The sequence below is a fragment of the Heterodontus francisci genome, chromosome 14 (assembly GCF_036365525.1).
Source record: "Heterodontus francisci isolate sHetFra1 chromosome 14, sHetFra1.hap1, whole genome shotgun sequence".
Classification (NCBI taxonomy): Eukaryota; Metazoa; Chordata; class Chondrichthyes; order Heterodontiformes; family Heterodontidae; genus Heterodontus; species Heterodontus francisci.
In genome coordinates, this window is record NC_090384.1 from 64,454,074 (window position 1) to 64,472,326 (window position 18,253).

The window sequence follows — 18,253 nt, forward strand, 5'->3', positions numbered from 1 at the left end:
AGGCAATTTCCATAGTAGTATTAAACCAACACACAACTTGACAAAATATCTCAACAACTAGATTCTTAAGATTACCAAGTCTTGTAGAGCAGCCTATTAAGGAATACATTTCCACTTTTAAATAAAGGTTGTAAATGAAATGAGAAACAAAAATATTAAAGCAATATTTTAACTCTGATATTGGAGCAAAAATTGTCTTCATCCACAGAAAAGACTAAACCAAATGCAGCTCATTCCGTGTTAAGGAGGAGTGAAGCGAAGCAGGAATTTCACAGTTGTGACTGCAAACTTACCTAGAATTCCAGCACTTGCAGAGCTTTCACGAGTGTTTACCAAGAGGAAAAACAAACAAAAGTGCCATGTAAAACAAACAGCCCCCATGATGATATGATACGATCCTTAGTGTCTCTTTGCAAAGACACGTTTGAACTGAGAAATAGGGTTGTCCTGACTGGCTGATGGATTCAGCAGGATTGTTTGTTATGCCTGCCCCTTAGCCTGTGACGTCATTAGGGTAACGGATTGATCCATGGAACTGGTCTGACTAACTTCACCACTAATTAGAATATCTAATTTAATTACTTGCCAGTGGACCTGTCAACACTGTACTGATACTGCCTTCTCTATAGCATAGTATGTAGATCTAACTCTGTGCTTCTTGCAGTTCATCTGTAATGCCTTTTACAAGTAAGCAAGCTTCACATTCTTGCTTTCTTGTTCCTTCAGCCTCTTTATAGAATAATGTTTATAACATTATTTACACTTGCCATTTTAATCTTTGCCTTCTTTCTGGTCTGTCACACCAGTACTTTTTCTAATTGGACTATTTTCTGTACTTCAGCTTTCACTCAATTTTTTCCTCCGTATCCTCTTTTCCTCTTGTTTAGCCTCATTTTTATTTACTGCAACAATCCGATTGTGCCTCTGTAACAAAATTATTCAGTTTTGGATTCCTGCCCCATTGACCACAGCAGGCATTTCAAATATAAAGACGGTGCATTGCAGGTCGAGAAATTTGGAAGCAGTATCCAATAGCCATGGATCAAAGAATTTTGCAATTTTTAGTTGACAACTATGGCTTCAAAGACACAATACCCATACTTGCCTATCACACATCACCATTCATACCCACTTAAGCAACAATCACTGTCACCAGCACACAAACTCCAAAACAATTACCCACAGTTAATGGCCATCTGCAAAAGATCACGATTATTGTTGTGAATATACCACAGAAAGTTTTGCACTGCATCATGGGTGGAGCAGATCCCACTGAAAAAAATAATGGTGGCTGAATGTTACACACATTATTGATACAAAAATCAGCCAGCAATTTGTAGCAATGAAAAGATACCTGCTGAATTATGAATCGCCACAAGCTGCTGGCCAATTTGCTCTACCATTAGCTTTGCGAAAATCACAAATTGTGCTTAACCACCGCGCACCAACCACCCCCCCCATGATTTTCATGAAATTTTTGCATTTTCACATTAATTACTCAGAAACCTCCCCACAGAAAGTCAAGTCTTGTAATTAACAGCATAAGTACCCTTTTAACGATGCGATAATTTTTAATGACTGCCAATCAACCGCCCTCGCCCAAAAAGCGAACAAATATAAGTGTGGAGTCTCATTCCTTAAAAGTGTGGAATGTTTTACATTTTAAAAATATGAAATTTTTGACTTATAAAAAAAGTCTTTCCTTCTGTCTTTTTTCCTCTCTTTTAATTTAATTGTTCCCTTTCTTTATTGCTCTTTTCTGTACATTGAATTCACCATTTTAAATTGCATTCCTTCTCGGCCCTCCCTCTGTATGTCAATTTTTAAATCTCATTGTAAGGAGATACATTGTTTGTCCTGTTGTTCAGCAAGGTCTGAGATGCCATGTTGCCCTCACTGCAGCTTCTAGCAGAATAAATTAAAACTGAAACATGCACCAATAAGTTTAACTGACAGGGCACACTGCAAAATGCCCCATTCCAGTAAACTCTGGCCCACTAAGTATGGAATATGACACACACAGATTTCAAAGAACTTTTCTCACCATAAAGAACAGTATGTTCCCACTTATAATGAAATCTCTGATGCTGTAAATAATCAATAGCCACAAAATTAAGGATATTCTATGCAGAGTACATTTTATTAGTTTTCCATAATACTTCACATTCTGATATTATTTGAAGAATATTTAAAACTTCTGTGCAAATAATTATTTCACATTAAAATGTTAATCCTTTCCACTTCACTATCCTTGGTCACCAAATCCAGGTTCAGATTATGGATCAGTTTAGAGTTAGACGTTAATTAACATTCACATACTCTGCATATGTCAGGCAAATTCGCAGAGAGAAAAAAAATCACAAGGACACTGCTCCTTTTAAAGAGATTTATTCCCTTTCTGTCTTCCAATAAAGAGCAATCCCAAATAACTGTGTTCAATTTATTCATTCCCTGTGCAAGTTTGGTATCATTTTTTGTGGGAATTCAAAATGGTTTCTAATGCCCTCTTTATGTCACAAACAATAGTTTTACACTGCCTCTGACCTACAGGTGAAAGAAAGAAATGCATCATGCTAGTGTTACATACTTGGAACGTTTCAAGATGTCCTGCCAGCTATCCTGCTGAGGAAGAGATAATGAAATTGAAGATGAAACAGATTCTGGTTTATGCTGTACCTGACCAGGGAGGCGGAAACTTGGAGCCAAAAGTCTTCCGTCCTCTAGCACTAACTCCACTCACCTGATGAGAAAAAAAATACTTTATTGGGGGGGGGGGGGGGAGGGAAAGGAGAAAGAACATATGAACTCGATGTAGCAATAGAGTCCCTTTTCAACATAACACACATCTATTCTTCCATAGTATAAATTGGTTTTATAAAATTTATGAAGACAGATGTTATAAAGCAGAACCCAAGTTCAAACAAAAAAGTGAAAAATTTCCTTTTTTTTAAAAAAAAAGGATTATCTAATATAGTGGGGCAGAAGGTTACGGGATGAAAAGTAGTTTTGTCCAAAAAAGGATATTTCACATCATTGTAATATAAATCAACTAGACTACATCTGAAAGAGATATATAACAGGTTTCTTGCCAATGATGTCAGTAACAGAGCCCTACTGTGAGACTGAGCAGCTCAGGGTATGGCCTTGTTCCATCACAGAATTCCACACAGCACCAGAGAGAAGACTGAAGATATTTCATTATTTAGAATGTATGGTTTCCTGAGAATGATAGCTGTACAGTAACCCAAATTAAAAAAGATAATTAATAGTGTCAGCCCTGCATTCAACTCATTTACAAATGAGAAGTTTCATCTACAAAAATGTGTTTGCTCTTAAGAAACATATGAAAGAAGTGCAGAACACTTTACATATATCTACCAAAAGATTTTTTTTTTAAAAAGAGGTGAGTGTATTATTCCTTACAAAAGAATACTACAACTATCTATGTGTTGTAGTGAAAGCATCAAGTCTTGAGGATACACAAATTCATTTGGGGACACTACGCACAGCTGGTGATTGTTAAATGGCGAGTATTCACTCCAGTAGTTTATTTTTAATTACCACTCAAGTGAATATAACTTGCCTGACAATTAAAATAATGCTCACTCCAACAGACCAAATTGAATATATATTGAACTGGGAACGTGGATCATAATTTTTATTTTATGATGAAAAACTTTAAACTCACCAATTAAATAAATCCAGTGATGTACTGCTACACGTACAATATTCTCACAATCATGTATCAATTACAACATTAAAATTCCAGGTTCAATCTCAAGTCTATGCTGTGAAATGGTCTCATCTGCAGCAGCAGTGCCTCAACTGGCCAGGGGAATTTGGAGGAGAAACTCCTATATAGTCACCACTGCTGAAAGCTGCATAGACATTCGGTGAGGACAAGATCATGCTTGGCTGGTTCCATCACCATCCTACTTCCCCTCCCCCCACTGTTGAACAACCTGCTAACACTCATTGTTTCAATTCAATGATTTGGAGTGGCCAGTTGGGTGAGGTAGCAGGGATAGTATGCTGACAATGGAGTGAAAACTGGAGGAATTCTAAACACAAAAAAAAGCAGTTTAAGTGCAGAGATAGCAAGAAACATTTATAACAGAGTGATGTCAGAAAGACATGACAACATTTGATAGTCAAACAAAAATAGTTCACAATGATAATGTAGTGGGCAACTGGGTTCCAAATTACATTTCACACAAGTAAAAACTGAAGTTCCCATGACAAGTTTGCAGTAAGTTACAGGCTGCATTGTTTTAAAAGAACAGTAGTATTACACCATTCCTGGAGAAGAGACAATGTGGGGGATGTGGGAGGGATAAGAAATTTGGGGCAAAACCTGGATCTGCTGGGTTTCCACCATTGATGTTTCAACCAAAATTCCAAATCACTAAGATGGGTGGATGGGGGAGTGCTTGGCTACCTCTCCCCATTGTACACTGCTGGCTTTGGGGGTGTCCTGCACTACACCCGGACTTTTGGCCAGCACATACTCCATAGGCACTGGAGAAAACTACCTCTTCTGTGGTGAAATTACTCATGGTTGGTTGGCATCCTTCCAGCTACAAAAGATGATGGACACGCAGCAAACAACCCATTTAGGTGGGGTGTCTTCTCGTGGTGTACCTTTGCTGAAGGCTGTGAAGGCCAATCCTTGAGAGGCAGATTCTGCCACCAGTGCCGCATATGAAGCTGCCAAGTGATGCTCTGAGTTGTTCTTTTTGACGTTGGCACCTGTTGCCAAGCTGCTGTAGCACTTGGTCGTTGTGGTAGTGCACATCACTAAGGGCCCCAGAAATATAGAGAGATATTGATCATATCTTCTGCATGCCCTCACCTTCAATTCGCTGTTGGAGAATAACATTTGTCATAGTTTCAACCTTGGCCCATTAAGAACCTCAGGACCCAGCTATTCAAAAACAATTATATTAAGCCTGAAGTCTCTTCTCACTCTTCTCCAAAGGGCACTTGTAAGCCCTTTACAATGGAATGCAAACAATGGCCAGGTGAACTCACCTTCTGATTCCCCTGCCGCCATCCCCTGCCTACCTGTATATAATAATGACCAACTTACAATCACTTTTACAGAGGCTTCAATTGAAAGAACAATATTTGTGAGTGCTCAAGATATATTGTTCTTTGCTCTGAAGGTACTTTTTTACAATTAGAACATTTAGAACATTAGAACATTACAGCGCAGTACAGGCCCTTCGGCCCTCGATGTTGCGCCGACCTGTGAAACCATCTGACCTACACTATTCCATTTTCATCCATATGTCTATCCAATGATCACTTAAATGCCCTTAAAGTTGGCGAGTCTACTACTGTTGCAGGCAGGGCGTTCCACGCCCCTACTACTCTCTGAGTAAAGAAACTACCTCTGACATCTGTCCTATATCTATCACCCCTCAACTTAAAGCTATGTCCCCTCGTGTTTGCCATCACCATCCGAGGAAAAAGACTCTCACTATCCACCCTATCTAACCCTCTGATTATCTTATATGTCTCTATTAAGTCACCTCTCCTCCTCCTTCTCTCCAACGAAAACAACCTCAAGTCCCTCAGCCTTTCCTCGTAAGACCTTCCCTCCATACCAGGCAACATCCTAGTAAATCTCCTCTGCACCCTTTCCATAGCTTCCACATCTTTCCTATAATGCGGTGACCAGAACTGCACGCAATACTCCAGGTGCGGCCTCACCAGAGTTTTGTACAGCTGCAGCATGACCTCGTGGCTCCGAAACTCGATCCCCCTACTAATAAAAGCTAACACACCATATGCCTTCTTAACAGCCCTATTAACCTGGGTAGCAACTTTCAGGGATTTATGTACCTGGACACCAAGATCTCTCTGTTCATCTACACTACCAAGAATCTTCCCATTAGCCCAGTACTCTGCATTCCTGTTACTCCTTCCAAAGTGAATCACCTCACACTTTTCCGCATTAAACTCCATTTGCCATCTCTCAGCCCACTTCTGCAGCCTATGTCCCTCTGTACCCTACAACATCCTTCGGAATTATCCACAACTCCACCGACCTTCGTGTCATCCGCAAATTTACTAACCCACCCTTCTACACCCTCTTCCAGGTCATTTATAAAAATGACAAACAGCAGTGGCCCCAAAACAGATCCTTGCAGTACACCACTAGTAACTAAACTCCAGGATGAACATTTGCCATCAACCACCACCCTCTGTCTTCTTTCAGCTAGCCAATTTCTGATCCAAAGCTCTAAATCACCTTCAACCCCATACTTCCGTATTTTCTGCAATAGCCTACCGTGGGGAACCTTATCAAACGCCTTACTGAAATCCATATACACCACATCCACTGCTTTACCCTCATCCACCTGTTTGGTCACCTTCTCGAAAAACTCAATAAAGTTTGTGAGGCACGACCTACCCTTCACAAAACCGTGCTGACTATCGCTAATGAACTTATTCTTTTCAAGATGATTATAAATCCTGTCTCTTATAACCTTTTCCAACATTTTACCCACAACCGAAGTAAGGCTCACAGGTCTATAATTACCAGGGCTGTCTCTACTCCCCTTCTTGAACAAGGGGACAACATTTGCTATCCTCCAGTCTTCCGGCACTATTCCTGTCGACAATGACGACATAAAGATCAAGGACAAAAGCTCTGCAATCTCCTCCCTGGCTTCCCAGAGAATCCTAGGATAAATCCCATCTGGCCCAGGGGACTTATCTATTTTCACACTTTCCAAAATTGCTAACACCTCCTCCTTGTGAACCTCAATCCCATCTAGCCTAGTAGTCTGAATCTTAGTATTCTCCTCGACAACATTTTCTTTCTCTACTGTAAATACTGACGAAAAATATTCATTTAACGCTTCCCCTATCTCCTCTGATTCCACACACAACTTCCCACTACTATCCTTGATTGGCCCTAATCTAACTCTAGTCATTCTTTTATTCCTGATATACCTATAGAAAGCCTTAGGGTTTTCCTTGATCCTATCCGCCAATGACTTCTCGTGTCCTCTCCTTGCTCTTCTTAGCTCTCCCTTTAGATCCTTCCTGGCTAGCTTGTAACTCTCAAGCGCCCTAACTGAGCCTTCACGTCTCATCCTAACATAAGCCTTCTTCTTCCTCTTGACAAGCGCTTCAACTTCTTTAGTAAACCACGGCTCCCTCGCTCGACAACTTCCTTCCTGCCTGACAGGTACATACTTATCAAGGACACGCAGTAGCTGCTCCTTGAATAAGCTCCACATATACTAATCTTGTTTTGTTTTATTTGTCTATGGGGTGTGAGCACCAAGGCCAGCAATTTATTGCCCATCCTGAATTGCCCTTGAGAAGGTGGTGGTGACCCGCCTTCTCGAATCGCTGCAGTCTATGTGAGGTAGGTACACCCATTGTGCTGCTAGGAAGGGAGTTCCAAGATTTTGACCCAGCGACAGTGAAGGAATGGTGATATAGTTCCAAGTCAGGATGGTGTGTGGCTCGGTAGGGAACTTGCAAGTAATGGTGTTCCCATGTGCCTGCTGCCCTTGTTCTTCTAGGTGGTAGAGATTACAGGTTTGGAAGGTGCTGTCAAAGAAGCCTTGACAAGTTGCTGCTGTGCATCTTGTAGATGGTACACACTGCTGCCAATGTGTGCCTGTGGTGGAGGGAGTGAATGTTTAAGGTTGTGGATGGGGTGCTGATCAAGCAGGCTGCTTTGTCCTGGATGATATTGAGCTTCTTGAGTGGTTTTGGAGCTGCACTCATCCAGGCAAGTGGAGAGTATTCCATCACACTCCTGACTTGTGCCTTGTAGCTGGTGGACAGGCTTTGGGGAGTCAGGTGGTGAGTTACTTGCCACAGCATTCCCAGCCTCTGTCCTGCTCTTGTAGCCACAGTATTTTAATGGCTGATCCAGTTAAGTCTGCTCAATGGTAACCCTCAGGATGTCGATGATGGGGGAATTAGTGATTGTAATGCTGCCAAATGTCAAGGGGAGATCGTTAGATTCTCTCTTGTTGGAGACAGTCATTGCCCGGTACTTATATTGCATGAATGTAACTTGCCACTTATTAACTCAAGCCTGAATGTTGTCCTGATCTTGCTGCATTTGGACACAGTCTGCTTCAGTATCTGAGGAGTTGTGAATAGTACTGAACACAGTGCAATCATCAGCAAATATTCCTACTTCTGACATTATGTTGGAGGGAAGCAGCTGGAGATGGTTGGGCCTGGGGGACTATCCTGATGAACTCCTGCCGTGATGTCCTGGGGCTGAGATGATTGGCCTTCAACAACCACAGCCATCTACATTTGTGCTAGGTATGACTCCAACCAGTAAAGAGAATTCCCCAATTCCCATTGACTTCAATTTTGCTTGGGCTCCTTAATGCCATACTCAATCAAATGCTGCCTTGATGTGAAGGGCAGTCACTCTGACCTCACCACTGGAATTCAGCTGTTTCATCCATGTTGGACCAAGGCTGTAATGAGATCTGGAGCAAAGTGGCCCTGGCAGAATCCAAACTGAGCATTGATGAGCATGTTATTGCTGAGCAAGTGCCGCTTGATAGCATGGCCGATGACACCTTCCATCACTTTGCTGATGATTGAGAGTAGACTAATGGGGGCGGTAATTGGCTAGATTGAATTTGTCCTGCTTTTTATGGACTCGACACACCTGGGCAATTTTCCACATTGTCGGGTAGATTTTTTAAAAATTCATTCATGGGATTTGGGCGTTACTGGCCAGGCCAGCATTTATTGCCTATCCCTAATTGCCCTTGAGGTGGTGGTGGGCTGCCTTCTTGAACCGCAGTCCATGTGAGGTAGGTACACCCACAGTGCTGTTAGGAAGATGGTTCCAGGATTTTGACCCAGCGATAGTGAAGGAACGGTGATATAGTTCCAAGTCAGGATGGTGTGTGACTTGGAGGGGAACTTGCAGGTGGTGGTGTTCCCATGCATCTGCTGCTCTTGTCCTTCGAGGTGGTAAAGGTCGCGGGTTTGGAAGGTGCTGTCTAAGGAGCCTTGGTGCATTGCTGCAGTGCATCTTGTAGATGGTACACACTGCTGCCACTGTGCATCGGTGGTGGAGGGAGTGAATGTTTGTGGATGGTGTGCCAATCAAGCGGGCTGCTTTGTTCTGGATGGTGTCGAGCTTCTGGGGTGTTGTTGGAGCTGCACCCACCCAACCAGTAGATGCCATTATTGTAGCGGTACTAGGTTCACTAGGGCTACAGCTAGTTCTGGAGCATGTCTTAAGTACTACAGTCAGGATGCTTTCAGGGCCCATAGCCTTTTCTGTGTTCAGAGCCTTCAGCTCTTTCTTGATATCACGTGGAGTGAATCAAATTGGCTGAAGACTGGCATCTGTGGTGCTGGGGACCTCAGGAAAAGGCCAAGATGGATCATCCACTCGGCACTTCTGGCTGAAAATGGTTGCAATTGCTTCAGCCTTGACTTTTGCACTGCCGTGCTGGGTTCCACCATCATTGAGGATGAGAATGTTTATGGAGCCTCCCCCTCCACTTAGTTGTTTAATTGCCCACCATCATGAATCCTGTTCTGCACAAGGTTCCCAGTCACTTAAATTCTGGATCCAACATTCTACTGCTCTCTGAGCCTAGATACAAAACAACTAGGCTTTTCCACTAGTTACTACTTTCCCACATTACCTATGGACATGGGAGTCAGTTCCATGGCTGAGTGAAGGGGCTTTACCTTTTTTTTTTATTCATTCATGGGATGTGGGCGTCGCTGGCAAGAGCAGCATTTGTTGCCCATCCCTAATTGCCCATGACAACTGGGTGGCTTGTTAGGCCATTTCGGAGGGCAGTTAAGAGTCAACCACATCGCTGTGGGTCTGTGTAGGCTAGACCAGGTAACGACTGCAGGTTTCCTTCCCAGAACCAGATGGGATTTTAAGACAATCAATGATAGTTTCATGGCACCATTACTGAGACTAGCTTTCAATTTTAGATTTTCTTTTATTAATTAATTGAATTTAAATTCCACCATCTGCCATGGTGGGATTTGAACCCATGTCCCCAGGATATTAGCCTGAGCTTCTGGATTCCTAGTCCAGTGACATTACCACTCAGGCTGCAGTGTTGAGCCTTGACACCAGCCCAACCCAAACTGCTGAACTATTTCAACTGGGACTACATCTATGGGGGTCTCAACCAACTCAAAGAAATCTACATCTGCCAAGAAACAACACAATAGAGTAAGTAGCAATCTTCAATGACTCCATGGGCTGAATTTTACCAGTCCTCCAACGTCAGGGGTGATGGTGGGGGAAACCGGAAAATTCTTCCTGGCAGCACAGTGGCGCAGTGGTTAGCACCGCAGCCTCACAGCTCCAGCGACCCGGGTTCAATTCTGGGTACTGCCTGTGCAGAGTTTGCAAGTTCTCCCTGTGACTGTGTGGGTTTTCGCCGGGTGCTCCGGTTTCCTCCCACAGCCAAAGACTTGCAGGTTGATAAGTAAATTGGCCATTATAAATTGCCCCTAGTATAGGTAGGTGGTAGGGGAATTGAGGGAAGGTGGGGATGTGATAGGAATATGGGATTAATGTAGGATTAGTATAAATGGGTGGTTGATGGTCAGCACAGACTCGGTGGGCCAAAGGACCTGTTTCAGTGCTGTATCTCTCCAAGAGGCCCACCTCAACACCTGATGCCGAGAAGGCCCCACTGCATTTTACTGGTGGCAGTGAGGTCTCGGTGCAGTGCCCCCCCACCCCCCACTGCACAGCAGCGGAACCTTCATTTGCATTTTAAAATTAATTCAAATGCATGTTAATGAACTTACCTGGACGGGGCAGCCGTCGCACGCCAATATTCCAGCCAGTGGCTGGAAGTCCCGTACCTTCGGAGCCCTGTTAGGGAACTGAGGCAAGACACTGGTGGGGAGGGGGGAGGAGTGTAATTTTCAGGTCGGGGCGGTGGGGGGGTGGGGGGGAGCGGAGAAAACTAATTCTGTTGGCTGAGGGGATGGTGGGAAGGGGTTGAAGGGCAAAGATCATAAAGTTTGAGGGTGAAAGGTCGGGACCAATAAAAATGGTTTCTCGGGAGGAGAGGGAAATAAATTTGTTTGATGATTGGGGGGTGGGTGGAGGAGGGTATTAGATGTGAACTTTACTGTTTTTATTTAAATTAAAGGTAATGTTCCCTTTAAACATTCAAATGATCTGTCAGGGCTTGAAGACCTTTAAAAATAGCTCTAGCAGCATCGGGGGTGGCCACTCCACCCCCCCCCCCCCGCCCCCCCCCATTTAAATGAGCCCCGGCGTGAAATATTGCAGGGCCTCAGCAGCGCACAAGTCGCGCATGCCCTCGCCACCGAGGATGGCGGCGAACTTATAAAATTCAGCCCCATATGTCCAAATTTGAGTTCTGGAAAATGTGGCAACCCTAATTTTGGAAAAAAAAGCGCTTTAAATTATAAACAATTCCTCTGTTCAGTTGCCAAACATTATACACTGTGGTGTTAGGCTCTCTTTGTTTGCTTATGGAAAGTGATCTATATATAACAATATATTTATGTATATTATTGAGCCAAATTTTGCTGTAGCAAGTCATCTACCTGTGTCTGCTGTTAGTTAGACTTACCCCTGCTTCCAGAAGCACAGCATTGTTACAGCACAGAAGGAAACCATACAGCCCGTTGTGTCTGCGCTGGCTCTCCGAAGGAGTAATTTATCTCGTGCTATTCCCCCGCCTTCTCTCTGTAGCCCTGCACATTTTTCCTTTTCAGATAACAATGCAATTCCCTCTTGAATGCCTCAATTGAACCTGCCTCCACCGCACTCTCAGTGCATTCCAGATCCTAATCTGTGCCCTCTTCTTCTCAATCCTTCCATCAAAGGGAACAGTTTTTCCCTATCTACTCTGACCAGACCCTTCATGATTTGGAACAGCTCTATCAAATCTCCTCTCAACCTTCTCTTCTCCACGAAAAACAGTCCCAACTTCACCAATCAATCTATGTACCTGAAGTTCCTCATCTCTGGAACCATTCTCGTGAATCTTTTCTGTACTCTCTCTAATGCCTTCACATCTTTCCTAAAGTGTGGTGCCCAGAACTGGACACAATACTCCAGTTGAGGCCAAAGCAGTGTTCTATATAAATTTAACATGACTTCCTTGCATTTGTACTCCAGGCCTCTATTAAAGCCTAGGATGCTGTATGCTTTATTAACCACTCTCTCAACATGTCCTGCAACCTTCAATGATTCATGCACATATACACCCAAGTCCCTCTGCTCCTGCACCCCTTAAGATTTGTGCCCTTTATTTTATATTGTCTCTCCGCATTCTTCATACCAAATGAATCACTTCACTTCTCTGCATTAAATTTCATCTGCCACTTGTCCGCCCATTCCGCCAAATTGTCAATGTCCTTTTGAAGTTCAACACTATCCTCCTCACATTTCACAAGTGAAGACTTGAATCATCTGCAAATTTTGAAATTGTGCCCTGTACACCAAGGTCTAGGCCATCAACATACATCAGGAAGTGTAAGGGTCCTAACACCGACCCCTGAGGAACTCCACTACAAGCCTTCCTCCAGCCGAAAAACATCCATTATCACAAATATATCTTGCCCACTAAGTTGCTGAAAGTGTGAGCTGATAATGGCAGAGTGAGAGAAACATAGTATCCCCTTAACCAATGAGAGAGGGAAAGAAAGATTGGATAGATAGAGAGACAGAGACAGGAAAAGTAAGAAAAATATTTTAAAATTGCCTAAAAAAACTAAAAACCTGAAGGAATGAGACTCTACACTTGTAAAAGTTAATTTTCAGTGGCAGTAAGATTGATAGGCAGTCATTATCACATTGTTAAAAGGGTACTTACACTTGTAATTACTAGCCCTAAATCTCTTTTTTTATTCTTTCATTGGACGTGGGCATTGCTGGCAAGGCCGGCATTTGTTGACCAACCCTTATTGCCCTTGACAACTGAGAGGCTTGCTAGGCCATTTCAGAGGGCAGTTAAGAGTCAACCACATTGCTATGTGTCTGGAGTCACATGTAGGCCAGACCAGGTAAGGATGGCAAATTTCCTTCCCTAAAGGACATGAGTGAAACAGATGTTTTTTTTAACAATCGATGATCGTTTCATAGCACCATTACTCAGACTAGCTTTCAATTCCAGATGTTGTTTTATTAATTAATTGAAGTTAAATTCCACCAGCTGCCATGTCCCCAGGGCATTAGCCTAGGCCTCTGGATTACTAGTTCAGTGATATTACCACTCCGCCCCTGCCTCCCCTAAAAAACCTTTATGGAAGGTTTAGTTTGTATCTGCCTCACCATTTAATGCATGTCAATAGTGAGGCAGATAATGAAATGCCATTTTCGTGAAGCTAATGGCAGAATGCCGTAACTCAGGCAGGAAACAGAGCGTAATGGTCGAGGGTTGTTTTTGCGAGTGGAAGACTGTGATTAGTGGTGTACCACAGGAATTGGTGCTGGGACCCTTGCTGTTTGTAGTGTACATTAATGATTTAGACGTGAATAAAGGAGGTATGATAAGTAAGTTCGTATATGACACAAAAATTAGTGGTGTTGTAAATAATGAGGAGGAAAGCTTTAGATTACAAGACGATATAGATGGGCTGGTAAGATGGGTGAAGCTGTGGGAAATGGAATTTAATCCTGATAAGTGTGAGGTTCTAGGACTAACAAGGCAAGGAAATATACAATGGATGGTAGGACCCGAGGAAGTACAGAAGGTCAGAGGGACCTTGGTGTACTTGTCCATAGATCACAGAAGTCAGCAGCACAGATAGATAAGGTGGTTAGGAAAACATATGGGATACTTACCTTTATTAGTCGAGGCATAGATATACAAAGAACAAAGAACAGTACAGCACAGGAACAGGCCATTCGGCCCTCCAAGCCTGTGCCGATCTTGATGCCTGCCTAAACTAAAACCTTCTGCACTTCCGGGGACCGTATCCCTCTATTCCCATCCTATTCATGTATTTGTCAAGATGCCTCTTAAACGTCGCTATCATATCTGCTTCCACCACCTCCCCTGGCAGCAAATTCCAGGCACTCACCACCCTCTGTGTAAAGAACTTGCCTCGCACATCCCCTCTAAACTTTGCCCCTCGCACCTTAAACCTATGTCCCCCAGTAACTGACTCTTCCACCCTGGGAAAAAGCTTCTGACTATCCACTCTGTCCATGCCGCTCATAACTTTGTAAACCTCTATCATGTCTCCCCTCCACCTCCGTCGTTCCAGTGAAAACAATCCGAGTTTATCCAACCTCTCCTCATAGCTAATGCCCTCCAGACCAGGCAACAGCCTAGTAAACCTCTTCTGTACCCTCTCCAAAGCCTCCACGTCTTTCTGGTAGTGTGGCGACCAGAATTGCACGCAATATTCTAAGTGTGGCCTAACTAAAGTTCTGTACAGCTGCAGCATGACTTGTCAATTTTTATACTTTGTGCCCTGACCAATGAAGGCAAGCATGCCGTATGCCTTCTTGACTACCTTATCCACCTGCGTTGCCACTTTCAGTGACCTGTGGACCTGTACGCCCAGATCTCTCTGCCTGTCAATACTCCTAAGGGTTCTGCCATTTACTGTATACCTCCCACCTGCATTAGACCTTCCAAAATGCATCACCTCACATTTGTCCAGATTAAACTCCATCTGCCATTTCTCCGCCCAAGTCTCCAACCGATCTATATCCTGCTGTATCCTCTGACAATCCTCATCACTATCCGCAACTCCACCAACCTTTGTGTCGTCCACAAACTTACTAATCAGACCAGCTACATTTTCCTCCAAATCATTTATATATACTACAAACAGCAAAGATCCCAGCAGCGATCCCTGCGGAACACCACTAGTCACAGCCCTCCATTCAGAAAAGCACCCTTCCACTGCTACCCTCTGTGTTCTATGACTGAGCCAGTTCTGTATCCATCTTGCCAGCTCACCTCTGATCCCGTGTGACTTCACCTTTTGTACCAGTCTACCATGAGGGACCTTGTCAAAGGCTTTACTGAAGTCCATATAGATAACATCCACTACCCTTCCTTCATCAATCATCTTCGTCACTTCCTCAAAAAACTCAATCAAGTTAGTGAGACACGACCTCTCCTTCACAAAACCATGCTGCCTCTCGCTAATAAGTTCGTTTGTTTCTAAATGGGAGTAAATCCTGTCCCGAAGAACCCTCTCTAATAATTTCCCTACCACTGACGTAAGGCTCACCGGCCTATAATTTCCTGGATTATCCTTGCTACCCTTCTTAAACAAAGGAACAACATTGGCTATTCTCCAGTCCTCTGGGATCTCACCTGTAGCCAATGAGGATACAAAGATTTCTGTCAAGGCCCCAGCAATTTCTTCCCTTGCCTCCCTCAGTATTCTGGGGTTGATCCCATCAGGCCCTGGGGACTTATCTACCTAATGCTTTGCAAGATGCCCAACACCTCCTCCTTTTTGATAACGACATGACCGAGACTATCTACACACTCTTCCCTAGACTCATCATCCACCAAGTCCTTCTCTTTGGTGAATACTGATGCAAAGTACTCATTTAGTACCTCGCCCATTTCCTCTGGCTCCACACATAGATTCAGGAGACTCGCCTCCCCGCGAGTGGCTCTCTAGCAGAGCAAGACTACACTTTCTTCTGGCAGGGCAGGGATCCTGAAGAACCAAGACAGCATGGAGTGGGCTTTGCCATCAGAAACTCCTTGCTCAGCATGATAGAGCCTCCCTCAAATGGCTCGGAACGCATACTGTCCATCCGACTGCTCACCACCTCTGGTCCAGTACACCTACTCAGCATCTATGCTCCAACACTCTGTTCCGCACCTGAAGCTAAAGACCAGTTCTATGAACAACTCCATAACATCATTAGCAGCATCCCCAACACCGAACACCTATTCCTGCTGGGGGACTTTAATGCCAGGGTTGGGGCCGACCATGACTCATGGCCCTCCTGCCTTGGGCGCTATGGCGTTGGAAGGATGAATGAGAACGGGCAGAGACTGCTTGAGTTGTGTACCTATCATAACCTCTGCATCACCAACTCGTTCTTTCACACTAAACCCTGTCACCAGGTTTCATGGAGGCACCCAAGATCACGTCGTTGGCACCAGCTAGACCTCATTGTCACAAGGCGAGCCGCCTTAAACAGTGTTCAAATCACACGCAGCTTCCACAGTGCGGACTGCGACACCGACCACTCCCTGGTGTGCAGCAAGGTTAGACTCAGACCAAAGAAGTTGCATCATTCCAAGCAGAAGGGCCACCCGCGCATCAACACGAGCAGAATTTCTCACCCACAGCTGTTACAAAAATTTCTAAATTCACTTGTAACAGCCCTTCAAAACACTCCCACAGGGGATGCTGAGACCAAGTGGGCCCACATCAGAGACGCCATCTATGAGTCAGCTTTGACCACCTACGGCAAAAGTGCGAAGAGAAATGCAGACTGGTTTCAATCTCATAATGAAGAGCTGGAACCTGTCATAGCCGCTAAGCGCATTGCACTTTTGAACTACAAGAAAGCCCCCAGCGATTTAACATCCGCAGCACTTAAAGCAGCCAGAAGTACTGCACAAAGAACAGCTAGGCGTTGCGCAAACGACTACTGGCAACACCTATGCAGTCATATTCAGCTGGCCTCAGACACCGGAAACATCAGAGGAATGTATGATGGCATGAAGAGAGCTCTTGGGCCAACCATCAAGAAGATCACCCCCCTCAAATCTAAATCGGGGGACATAATCACTGACCAACGCAAACAGATGGACCGCTGGGTTGAGCACTACCTAGAACTGTACTCCAGGGAGAATGCTGTCACTGAGACTGCCCTCAATGCAGCCCAGCCTCTACCAGTCATGGATGAGCTGGACATACAGCCAACCAAATCGGAACTCAGTGATGCCATTGATTCCCTAGCCAGCGGAAAAGCCCCTGGGAAGGACAGCATTACCCCTGAAATAATCAAGAGTGCCAAGCCTGCTATACTCTCAGCACTACATGAACTGCTATGCCTGTGCTGGGACGAGGGAGCAGTACCCCAGGACATGCGCGATGCCAACATCATCACCCTCTATAAAAACAAAGGTGACCGCGGTGACTGCAACAACTACCGTGGAATCTCCCTGCTCAGCATAGTGGGGAAAGTCTTTGCTCGAGTCGCTCTGAACAGGCTCCAGAAGCTGGCCGAGCGCGTCTACCCTGAGGCACAGTGTGGCTTTCGTGCAGAGAGATCGACTATTGACATGCTGTTCTCCCTTCGTCAGATACAGGAGAAATGCCGTGAACAACAGATGCCCCTCTACATTGCTTTCATTGATCTCACCAAAGCCTTTGACCTCGTCAGCAGACGTGGTCTCTTCAGACTACTAGAAAAGATCGGATGTCCACCAAAGCTACTAAGTATCATCACCTCATTCCATGACAATAAGAAAGGCACAATTCAACATGGTGGCTCCTCATCAGAGCCCTTTCCTATCCTGAGTGGTGTGAAACAGGGCTGTGTTCTCGCACCCACACTTTTTGGGATTTTCTTCTCCCTGCTGCTTTCACATGCGTTCAAATCCTCTGAAGAAGGAATTTTCCTCCACACAAGATCAGGGGGCAGGTTGTTCAACCTTGCCCGTCTAAGAGCGAAGTCCAAAGTACGGAAAGTCCTCATCAGAGAACTCCTCTTTGCTGACGATGCTGCTTTAACATCTCACACTGAAGAATGCCTGCAGAGTCTCATCGACAGGTTTGCGTCTGCCTGCAATGAATTTGGCCTAACCATCAGCCTCAAGAAAACGAACATCATGGGGCAGGATGTCAGAAATGCTCCATCCATCAATATTGGCGACCACGCTCTGGAAGTGGTTCAAGAGTTCACCTACCTAGGCTCAACTATCACCAGTAACCTGTCTCTAGATGCAGAAATCAACAAGCGCATGGGTAAGGCTTCCACTGCTATGTTCAGACTGGCCTAGAGAGTGTGGGAAAATGGCGCACTGACACGGAACACAAAAGTCCGAGTGTATCAGGCCTGTGTCCTCAGTACCTTGCTCTACGGCAGCGAGGCCTGGACAACGTATGCCAGCCAAGAGCGACGTCTCAATTCATTCCATCTTCGCTGCCTTCGGAGAATACTTGGCATCAGGTGGCAGGACTATATCTCCAACACAGAAGTCCTTGAAGCGGCCAACATCCCCAGCTTATACACACTACTGAGTCAGCGGCGCTTGAGATGGCTTGGCCATGTGAGCCGCAT

At 44.5% G+C, this 18,253-nt stretch overlaps 1 protein-coding gene across 1 annotated transcript in view; it reads right to left on the reverse strand.

Annotated features, from left to right (window-relative positions):
* Positions 1-433, reverse strand: part of scube2 (signal peptide, CUB domain, EGF-like 2) — a 177,750-nt gene extending 177,317 nt beyond the window's left edge. The window contains exon 1 of the mRNA XM_068046883.1: positions 294-433. Within this exon, the coding sequence (XP_067902984.1) occupies positions 294-381 (88 nt within the window). The 5' untranslated portion in view covers positions 382-433. The remainder of the gene's footprint in view (positions 1-293) is intronic.
* Positions 434-18,253: the final 17,820 nt, after the last annotated feature.